We start from the raw sequence: 11,217 nt of genomic DNA, 5'->3' as shown, positions 1-11,217 counted from the left end.
CACGACGCTACAAGTAATTCTTAGGTGAAAAAACTCTCAGGTATAGCTGAAGTAGTAGCTGTATTGTACCTTAATCAGTTTGAAATTGAGTTGTAAGAAGGGAACAAGTGGACAACAGAGAATGCTTTTCAAGCTGTGGACATTCAACAGCCTAACTTTTTTTTTTTTTTTTTTTAATTTCAAAAGGTAATTTTATTAGACCGTTGTCATCATCGTCCCCCATGCCTCAAGAGATGAATTAGTTTCCTACTACCACAGATAAAAGATGCAAGAAGTGTAACAGCATATCTCAATACTTACAGAGGTTAAAGCCTCTACATTGGCACCAGTAAGACACAGGAACCGGACAACATCAAGAATGCCATTGTTTGCTGCCAGGTGTAAAGGTGTTCTTCCATACTAACATGGGGCAAAAAAGTGTCGTCATGTTAGTTAAAGAACTTCACTCCAAATTTTATGACTAATAATCAAACATATTGTACAATTATACATACTGATACAAAGCAAAAGTCTTGCAAAAACTGCAAGCAAAAGTACAAAGCAAGAACTGTAAGAAAAAAAGCTTAAGGACAACTGCTTAAAGCTCAATTCAAAAGAAAGGCTAGATTGACTACTTAAAAAACGGGAAACAATTTTCTAGCTAAATCCCCCACAACTGTGGAGGAATGCTTTAGAGTTTTTTGGCTATATTTAAAAATTCCTTTCTAATTCCCAGTAAATTGAATTGCATTTTGCTTAATTAAATATGAACCAGTTAAGCAACACTACGTCCTTAACCTTTAAGGCTCTGGATTCTATTTCAATCTAAGTATTACTGAAGATTACACATCTGTAGTCTTCCCCCTTCCACCCAAAGCAATGGAAGGGATGAGTGCAAGAAGTCAGCCTGAAGGAATTTGTGCTTTCACTGACAGAGGGAAAGTGCTGTAAGTATTCCTTCCCCAAGTTTTGCTTTTCCCCTTGAATCTCTCCACTGACAACAGGTCCTCATGACATCCACTTCTGGTCTTTCACGTTCAGAGTTACTGTTGTAAGTATCACTACCATTATCTGCTTGTAACTCCTCTTACTGATTACTTCACACATTTTCATGCTTTCAATACTCTTCTCCCTGTTTCAACCCTACATTCAGAACCAAACTCACAAACTTACTTCACAAAAGGGCATTTGAAAGCAAAGCTAACTTTCTGACAACTGGAAACTGAAAAGGTGCCCAGCTCCTCAGAACCCTACACCTCAACTCATATAAATGCATTATGATGTTCTACTGCACACAGTCTGTGGAAGAAACAAATGGTGCCTTCAATCGGTATTACGTATGTGAGGGCCAAGGATAGACAGTCATTATGTTAATACACTCCCACTACAGGGCTCGCTGCTGAAGAGGACCAGTAGAAATAAAGATTCTCTATTTGGTAAGACCCAAACTCACCCTTTCAAACAAAAAGCACTCTAAAAATCACTCTAGTATACATGACTCCTAAAAGGGTAACAGAATGCAAACTTTAACCACAGCTTCTGTAGCCATGATGCCACCCCCATTGAACACTTGAAGATTATTTTTTCCACAGCATGCTTGTGGCCAGGTCACCAATCCTAGCTCAGCATTCTCCATTATGAAAAGAGGTGCTAATCCAGCCTTCTGCTGCATTAACTCACCTTCACAAAATGTGTTCTTAGCTGTGGATCTGGATTTAATTGCCTAGTCAATCAGGTTTAAGCTCAGAGGCAGGACTGGGGACTTACTGTAAGTTTTTTCACTTGGCAGCTGATGATTTTAATTATTAAAACCAAAAGTGATTGCACTGGACAACTCTCAAGCCAAAAGCCCCACCACTTTCTTCAGCCGACTAATACAGAGGAGGTCAGCGCTTTGGTAATAAATGGAAGTGTTAACCGGCAAAATGCCATTGCCAGAATACATACTTTTCCAGAAAAACAAAGAAGCTGCAACACCTGAATCAAACAAATCGCAGATAGCAATGTAAAGGCTCCTATGAATAAACAGGACAGAGAAAGACATTCAGAGCTAAGTATCAAGCCCTAAGCCCCACAGCCTGTCAGCAGAGTCCAATGGCTGACCTTAACGTATTCAAACTAACCACTGAAACAGCTTACTTTTCTCTTAAATATCTCTTGGAGGAAAGCCAGGATGTTAAACCTGTGAAGCATCACATTCAGTTATCCCAAACACTGCAGCACTACCACAACAGCAGCAGCAAACAAGGCACTAGTATCTCAAAGTTTAGGCACAGGCTATTTATTAAATGCTCTTTTTGGAAAGTACTTTTTAATTCTGAACTACATTTTAATTCTGAGATTTCCTGTATCCTGGCAATGATGATTTGTTTAATAGATAAATTAAAGCTATTCTATTCTAAGATAAATGTCTGATTAGGATTTATTTTAATAAAGGTACTCAGTGCAGAAAAACATAAAACAGCCAACATGACATTTTTATAACTGGGAATAGAATCTGCAGTTGATTTAAATTCCTTGTTAGATGACACTGCAGATCTTTTCGTGCAATTTGGAAGAATTCAAAGCAGATTTTTCATAAAAATGTACCAGTCTTCAATTCTGTATATAAATTACAGTTATTAAATCACATCAAATCAACACCTGCTTAGGCCAGCAGCAATGCATTTCATCTGTTCTTCAGCGCCTAGATGTGCTCTGCACAAAGGAAAGCTATAGAGCTAGGGAAGCAGGTTGGCACATACTTCAACATTAGAGTTGAGTGGCAAAATACACTGTGATAGCTCTTTCTTCATGGATCTTTAATTATCTATTCAACTGAAAGAAGCTTAAGTAAATTTGCAAGGTGACTTATTTAATGAATGCTTTGCATTTGGCCACTTTAAGAGATAAAAAAATAAAAGGAAAAACATTTTCCATATCAGAGAACTGGAAAAGGTCATCTAATGCAATAAGTGAGCTATTAAACAAAGTAGTTCAGTACCTGTATTCCATTTACCTTATTAGTGACATCCAAATTACAACTTGCTTCACAGAGTGCCATCACAATAGGAACATTCCCATCTTTGCATGCCACATGTAAGGGAGTATTGCCATGTCTGTCTTGGAAATCCACAAAACATCCTTGACTGATGAGAGTTTTAACCACTTCTATTTGACATCTTCTCACAGCAAGGTGTAGGGCTATGTGACCATCCTGAAATCACAACACAGCTTGTAAGTGAGATTTAGTAATGCTAAAATCAAAACATTTTGCAGCATCACAATAATTTCAGGTAACTGAGTGCATCTCCTTGCCTCAAGAATCACAATGCTTTTTCTTTTGAAGGTGGAGGTAGAGAGATGCACAGTATCTGTCAGAACAAATCAGCTATGAGATGGAAGCAGATTTCTGTTAAGCCACTGGGCTTTGCAGTGGGATGGATGAAGTGCAAATACACATTCTCTGCTGACAGCTTCCGTAGGAGGTGGGAGAGTGATCAACTGTAACAACCAGCTGAATATTGTAAACCACTCTAGTGTTTACTGACAGAAGATAGTGATGCAAAAGTCATGCAATCTGTTTAGTGATCAGTAACTTCAGAGACTGAGTATTTTGGATTTGTGGAACAACTTAAAGGGACAATGTGACTGGAAAAAACAATTTAAGTCTTTTAGAATCAAAAGCATTTTTCTGAACTTGCTTCAATAACTATTTAGTAATCATCAGCAATAAAGGTAGCTAAATGGACAACCATACCAAAAGTATCAACAACGAAATGCAAAATTTACTTGTGATTACACCATGAAAGACAAAAAATTACTCTGAATCAAACAGAATTATATTTTTAAATAGTTGGAATTTAGCTTATCGGAAATAGGTGTGATTTATCCAGCCCACAGGAATCAAAGGCAAACAGTAAATCCATCTTTTTTCTCTTAAGTTAATAGTTTGTTGCCAATTACAAAACCCAACGTTCCTGCCATTTTTCACAGTGTTATTCATAAGGTGATAATTGATAAGGTGATAATGAAACAGCAAAAAACCCATTGTGGAAAAATAATCAGTGGGCAACTTCAAAGACTACTGTAGTCATCAACAGTCTCTCTGTGAACTGCTCAGAAAACCCACGTCATGGAAACAATGCTGGCTTGCAGCATTCAAATGAAGCAATTCAGAAATATGGCTCTGTGACACCTGTGATACTTTGAACCAGGTGATTCCTGACCAAAAGCAACTCCAACTAACCTTGTCTGTTGCATCAAGGTCAGCTCCATGTTCTGCCAAGCATTCCACAATATCATGGTAACCCCGAGCAGATGCTGTCAGGAGCGGAGTCTCCCCTTCTTTGTTTCTAACGTTCACATTACAACCTGCTTCACAGAGTGCTTTGGCAACAGAGTAGTAGCCGTGCCAAGCAGCACAATGCAGTGGGGTTTCTTCTTCCTGTCAACATGGAACATAAAAAAGACCCACAACACAGCTGAACCAAATACTAGGAGGAACAATTCTCCAGCTTAATTTGGAAAGACAGGAAGATGACATGAAAGAAAAAAATTTACTAAGTAAGGTCTATAAAATGATGCTGTAATTTCTAATGCTGACATTCTCAAAGCAAGAATAACTCCTGCTGACATATGAAGTGATTATGGTAACACACTAGATTTTCATCATTACCTGGATTCTGAGAGTCCATATTTCTCATCACAAAACTATCTACTGACAACACCTTGCATGTCAGCAATCTTAGTTTAGATGTTTCCATGCTCCAGCTATCTTGGTTCTCTCACTTGAAAACTGATCGTCATTCATGAGCAACTTCTACATCTGTGTGCTGAGGGACTAATCCAGTGTTTAAAATAGATCAGTCACCAAGGAGATGCAAATCCCACTAGACTTGCAGTATGAAGCAGACCACTCTGCTTACCATGTTCAAAGAGCACATCCTAATGATTCAGGAGAGTAACCAGTGACTTGGGTACTTAGAAACCCAAGTCCTTTAAATGTGCATCACAACAAGCCTTTGAACCTGTAGGCATTTTGAGTTCAATTGTGACTGAAGTTCCAGTTTGCCTTTTGCTTCACCCCAGGAAGCTTCGAAGTATTCATCTTCAAAACAGTTATGTGGAACATTATTAAGAAATTCAAATGTTTTACAAAAACATGCTATTGAAAGCAACCTACTGAAAAGTAAGGACGATTAAAATCGATGAAAAAAGTCATTCTATCAAATTCTAAGAAATGGGATATCCTTCCTTTATCTGGCAAATATCAATGAGGAGACAATCGATGCTGGTAGTATTACAGGACTTGGACTGTATTCAAGGTTTCTGTAAAAATCTGAGGAAAAAGAAATGGTTGAACAGCATGTCCCTGTAGTTCCTTGGCCTGCTGCTGCTTAAACACTGTAAAGGTTGTCTTACTGGATGCAGAACTTGGGGAGGCTTGTGGAACTCCCCCACACCGTTAAATCTGGGTCAAATAGATGTTTTTTTCTGTTAAGCCTTTTCTTTCCTGTTTTCTTACAAGAGGTCAGAGCTCTAAAGAAGCCATTCTGAGCCTTCCTCTCATTTTCAGAAATAACTGCTTGACTTCAGAAAAGTCCCATGACAGCTAAAAATAAGCTCAAGTCAAGACAAAACCTAATAAAAAGGTTTAGCTGAACTCACAGAGCGCACATCACCACCCATACCTTCGGGAAGTTGAGTTTTTCCATCTTTAAGATTTCATTTTCCAGGGAACCTGTGTTTTACAACAGTAGCTGGTTCATGCATGCTGATTTTTGACTAGTCTTCATCTATTAAGAGGTACTGAAACCTCCACAATTCTATTAATTTTTTTCTAATGCAAACATGCCAGAGGCTGCAAGGCAAGACCAAACAGTTTTGACCACTCATACTAAAGCCTCATTTGTTTAAGAAAAACAGACAGTATCTATGACTCACCTTGTCTTGAAAGTCTGGATTGGATCCAATGCTACAGAGAAATTGAACCACATCCACATGCCCGTAACGAGCTGCAACGTGGAAAGCGGTCTCCCCAGACTGCAATTACAGAAGAACATGCCAGTGTAATTTCATATGTCACCCCTAGATATGCACCGCCGTGTACAGCCTGAATGCCTGTATGCTGCATGGGGTACTCCTCTGTCCCTGTTATCCAGCAGCACAGCTGCGGTCAGCAGAGTTGTCCAGCTTGCAAACTGTAGTTGTATGTGACAGATACACCACCACCTGACAGGTTATTTCTTCAAAGGCCTTCCTTTTTCATAACTTTCTTTTCCTACTTGATTTTTTCAAGGTCACAGCCACAATGGGATTTCTGAGCAATATGTGGAAGCGTCTGTGTGTGCAACTGGTGTTGAAACAAATGTCCTATTTCTATTCACACTATTTCCATATGGCCCTCCTCTGCCCTATATATACAAATGTAAGGAGTCTGCCTAACACTTTGGTATATCCTGGTGTATTTTGGTGATTACATGTAATTATTTGCAAACTCTTGTTGAAATTACATGAAAAATAAATCGTATTTTTATTAAGAAAGTAACCTACTTCCTAGTAGCCCTATCAGGAGTTGAACAATAATCCTGTTTATGTGCCTTGCCTTGCACTAGTTCCCTCTACAAAGCGAACTGTGTTTCACAAATATAATTTCCTCTGTACTGGAGCTTTGCTAGTATAAAAACATCACTATGGTGTAAGATTTTAACAGCAAGCAGTTGCTAGGGCAAATGTTGCTCAAGTAACACTGCTGGAGACAAGGTAAGTGCTCATCAGCTAAAAACTGTTAGGCTTGATTATACTCAGTAACAGTCCAATTTAGTTGTCAGACAAAAGTGATTTTCAATCAAGAGGAGTGAAAAACAGAATCATGATTTTATCCTGAGTTCCAATGAGAAATCCAGTCTTCAAGCGAAAATTTAGGTTTGTACTTACCCACCTACCTACCATGTACTCACCACACTTAATATGCACGCTTGGTTAACATTTGTCAGGAAAATAATCAGTACATCCAGCTACTTTTAAAGCTATGTTATAAAACCACACTAAAAAAGCTAGTCACATTCTTGGAGTTACGGCACAGCTGAAAATCAATCATTCCAACTGAAAGACCTTTCTTTACTAAGATAACATTATAAAAAAAGGCTCTTTACATGAAAAATGAAAAGAAGTTTTTTCTTACCTTATCCTTAACATCCAAAGGACATTTATTATCATTGAGAAATTTCAGTGTTTCTACATGACCATGTCGAGAAGCCCAATAGATTGCATTAGATCCAGACTGTCAAAAATATACATTACAGATGTTATTGATCAATTTAGAATGCAAATTCTAGATTTCCAAATGAGCTATACATGCACTTAGATGTACACAGATGTATTGAACAGCTATTCAAGCTTATATGAACATATTTACTTTTTAAAAAAAAACTTCAAATTTGTTCAACAACCCCACATACCAACAATGACAACAAAGACTCCTTTTTGCAAGGATGATTAACAGGATCACTAACTAGGATAATCCTCTTCCCCCTTCTAAGGGAGGTTTTTTTGGAAAGAACAGTCATGAGAGAAAAACCTTTCTGCTACTTACTTTACCATCTAATAGACAGAGCAGCAGACAGTGCTTCAAGTTTGCTTTAAATGAACCCCAGATCATTATAATACAACTTGAAAAAAAGCTTGTTGTAAAGCATATTCTCCGTGACATAAGAGTTTAAGTTGCAATATTCCCCATTGCTAAAATGTGCATTTATCATGCTGTATTAAATGAAGTTCACCACTGTGTTTTAGGGCAATCACCAATTTGAACTAATTGAGGCAATTTTGTAAGCATGAACTACATTTTAAGATTAGTATCATTCAAATTACTTCAGCTAATAAAGTGATCAAAATCAGAGGATACACACTAGTAATAAATGGAATTATTAAAGATTTGCTTTTATCCTTTTGCTCTGGAAGACAGAAAACAGGCTCTACAGTCCAGATTTTTTCATTTCCAATACAATCTGCTCTGAACTGCTTGTCCTCTGGTAACTGTGTTGAAAAAGTCATACAAAACGGTAACAAAACAGAACCCTGACCTTATCTTGAACATCAATACGGGATCCACGCTTTAAAAGCAACTGAAGCATCTGAATGTTTCCACAGCCAGCAGCAATCAGTAGCGGAGGTGTTCCATGCTAACAATGAAATACAAGCAAGAACCATGTATTTAACTTTTGAAGGATTAAGCAAAGAGAGTGGAATAGAAGGCAGGCATTGAATGGCATCTCTGGACTTCCAGTTTCCAATTAAGTCCTCAGAAAATACTGTATAGAAAATAATTTGTCCCTTTGTCCAACAAAATTTATTGCACAGCAATTGTCCGTATTTTTGGAATGAATCCACATTTACTAAATGACACACCACACATTACAGGCATGCTTTTCAAATTAGGAAAATTAATGTTAAGCTCTCATTAGCCCAATTTGGCAAGGATGTTCGCCTTTGCTACTTCTTTGTATCTACATTTTAAACCAGATTACCTAAGGTGTTTGCCACACCACTTCAAAGACACAAGCCACCAGCAACATATGGGAAAGTTAAATGGGACTGCACTGTTAAAACAAAAAATACAGTGATTTCTTGAAAGGTTTAAGACCCTGCCACAGTAAAATAACAGGTGCTTTACTTTTATAGTGCTCTTCATGAATATTTCTCAAAGTACTTTATAATGAAGGTCAGTATAACCATTCAAAAAGTGAAAATTAGAGCAGAGATGATTTATCCAAGGTTAAAGAGCAGGACCAGCAACAGAACTTTGGTCTCTTAGTCTCAGTTCCAATACTCCTGTTAGTACAGCAGCAGTACTGTAGTAATTTCATTTTTGAAAATGAATGACACAATCTAACATTATGTTCACATCACCAGTTACTGCAGTATGGGACTTTTGTTTCTCAGTGCTTTGCAAAGTCAGTTTTGGCAGTCTGGTTATTCCTACATATTCTGCCATCTTCATCTGCCACAACAAAAACAACTGCAAACAAAAGCAAAGGCTGATATCTGATACACCACAGCTCTTGACAACAGATTTGATTAATACTTTTTCAAAGGCCTAGGCCAAAAACTCCACATTTTGCGCTCCATTTTCAGGTGGTTTGAGAAGACTGAACACAAGAACATGTTAAAATTTCTCCTAAAGAAAGGCAGAATTATTTCCCATCCACTTGTCTTTTCCTTTTCATTTCAGGTGTTACATTGCCATTTTACAAACACGTTGCTCTATTCAACGGGGTGATAGCTAGTCCCCCACACACCTCAACACAGACCCACACTACCTTGTTGGGTTGATTGACATCATAATTTGTAAGAGATCCCAGAAGGTGCTGTAATCCAGGAACATTGTCATCATTGATGGCATGAATAATAGCTTTCATCACAAAAGAATCCTCCTCATCCTTGTAATTAAATGGGAAAGAAGAAAAATTGTCAGCTTCAAGGAAAAAATCCCTATCTTAACATCTGACACCTAAAAAAAACTTAAAAAGTAAAATTTTCAAAGCCTTTTAGAGTGCTTTAGCTGCAAATTGTAATCCTTTGTGAAGCATACGGCTAACATGTATGTATGTTCTTTGAAAACCCACACACTTTTTCTAGTGCAATATGCTTCCCTCTTCTTCACACACGAACCCATTACTCATTGAGAGTCCAAACTTTTCTTTTATTAGGTGTATTCTCTTTTTCCTCCTAGGACTTGCAATAGATGCAATACTTGCATGAAATGAAACTAATTCCATGCATTTATGTGAACATTAAAAAATCCGAGAAGTACACAAATACAAAATGGAGTATCAAGTTTCACACCATCCAGGAATATGACACGGAGAGTACTGTGGACTGAGCTTTCATCTATTCAAATGGTCCAGCTAAAAATCCAGAACATAACAAATAAGCTTAGATACCTCTGCAGGTGTAATTTTATTTTTCTCCCACACACTAAAAGGTCAAAGAACTGAAATTCACTGAGCTCAATATTTGGATCACTTTTAACCCCTCTTTGCTGAGGTTTCAGATTTTTTAGAACGCTAACATTAGGCTACAATCCTTTCTGCTGCAGCACAGGTGTGAAACACTGATCCAGTGTTAGAAGGCATACTGATAGCTGAGGTGGGGGAGGCAGGGAAAGGAGGGCAAGAGAACAAAGAGCATGGAAGTAAAAAGATAAGAGGAGGCAAAGTGGAAACAAGAGCGCAAAGTTGCACAGGAGGGATACAGGGAAGATAGTATGGATAAGAAGGACTTTGTAGAATTTTTGAAGTTTGATCCTATTAATGCACCGCAAAGATGAGGTTAGCCAGCTCTAAACTTATGAACATACATACTTTGCTGATCACAGGGAAATTGTGAAGCATGTATTAAAACCTGGAGAGCACGCTAAGTAAGAATGCTTTTGTAATTACAAAGCATACAGCAATCGCTCCTGACTACGTAAATCTAGTAGATGTATATAGAATCACAAACTGAATACTGGCCAACTTTAAAATTTCCTCCTTCAATAACTGCTTGTTCTGATACTGCTGTCTAACATCCATTGAATCTAAGACAGCCTCAATGATTTTGAATATTCTGTTAAAAAAATGCAACATTATTTTACTCTACAGTGCCATGAAAAATTCAGATGCAACTTTTTTCACATTGTGATTGCTACAGTAACAAAAATCCTCCTGAATCAAACTTCACAATCAACATAGATGAATTTCTGTCACTAGCTATCAGCCTCACTATGGTACTTAAGAAATTAAATTTCAAGGTTTGTGTCATGCAGAAGATCAGACTATGGCTAACTGACCTCTGTAGCCTTAAGATCCATTTCCTCCTACATGTGTGATTAATTACATGCACATTTTCAATAGTCCAATATTTCTGTTAGAATAATTTCAGAAAATGTGAAGTTTCAGGTGTAGTAAAGCATTCTAAGTACATAAGTACACACTTACCAGAGTATCATCACTCCTAGCGACACTCATGTTACTTCTGGACAAGAAAGATCTTGATAGTCTTTGGCACAAGGATATTAAACGCACTGATTGCTTTTTAAAAATAAGAAGAAAAAAGCTATATGTAAAAAAAAAATCAAAACAGAATACTTGTGATAAGATGCTATTGCAGAGATTTTAAAGGAATACTTTTGTATTAGCATAACAAACTGGAGTTTGACTCCAAGAGCCCCCATCTCCTTTTTATATTGCATTTGAACTTCTTTTTATTTTTATA

At 37.5% G+C, this 11,217-nt stretch overlaps 1 protein-coding gene across 1 annotated transcript; it reads right to left on the bottom strand.

The window, feature by feature from the left end:
- Positions 1–300: 300 nt before the first annotated feature.
- Positions 301–11,033, bottom strand: LOC104620085 (death-associated protein kinase 1-like; the record flags this gene model as incomplete). The annotated part of the gene is made up of 8 exons (XM_010286179.1): positions 301–399; positions 2,978–3,175; positions 4,208–4,405; positions 5,905–6,003; positions 7,145–7,243; positions 8,046–8,144; positions 9,282–9,401; positions 10,941–11,033. Coding segments are annotated over 8 exons (1,005 nt in total), but the record flags the coding sequence as incomplete, so codon positions are not given.
- Positions 11,034–11,217: the final 184 nt, after the last annotated feature.

Source organism: Phaethon lepturus, unplaced genomic scaffold (assembly GCF_000687285.1).
Source record: "Phaethon lepturus isolate BGI_N335 unplaced genomic scaffold, ASM68728v1 scaffold51534, whole genome shotgun sequence".
In the NCBI taxonomy this organism is placed as follows: domain Eukaryota; kingdom Metazoa; phylum Chordata; class Aves; order Phaethontiformes; family Phaethontidae; genus Phaethon; species Phaethon lepturus.
This window is presented reverse-complemented; position numbering and strand designations above follow the sequence as displayed.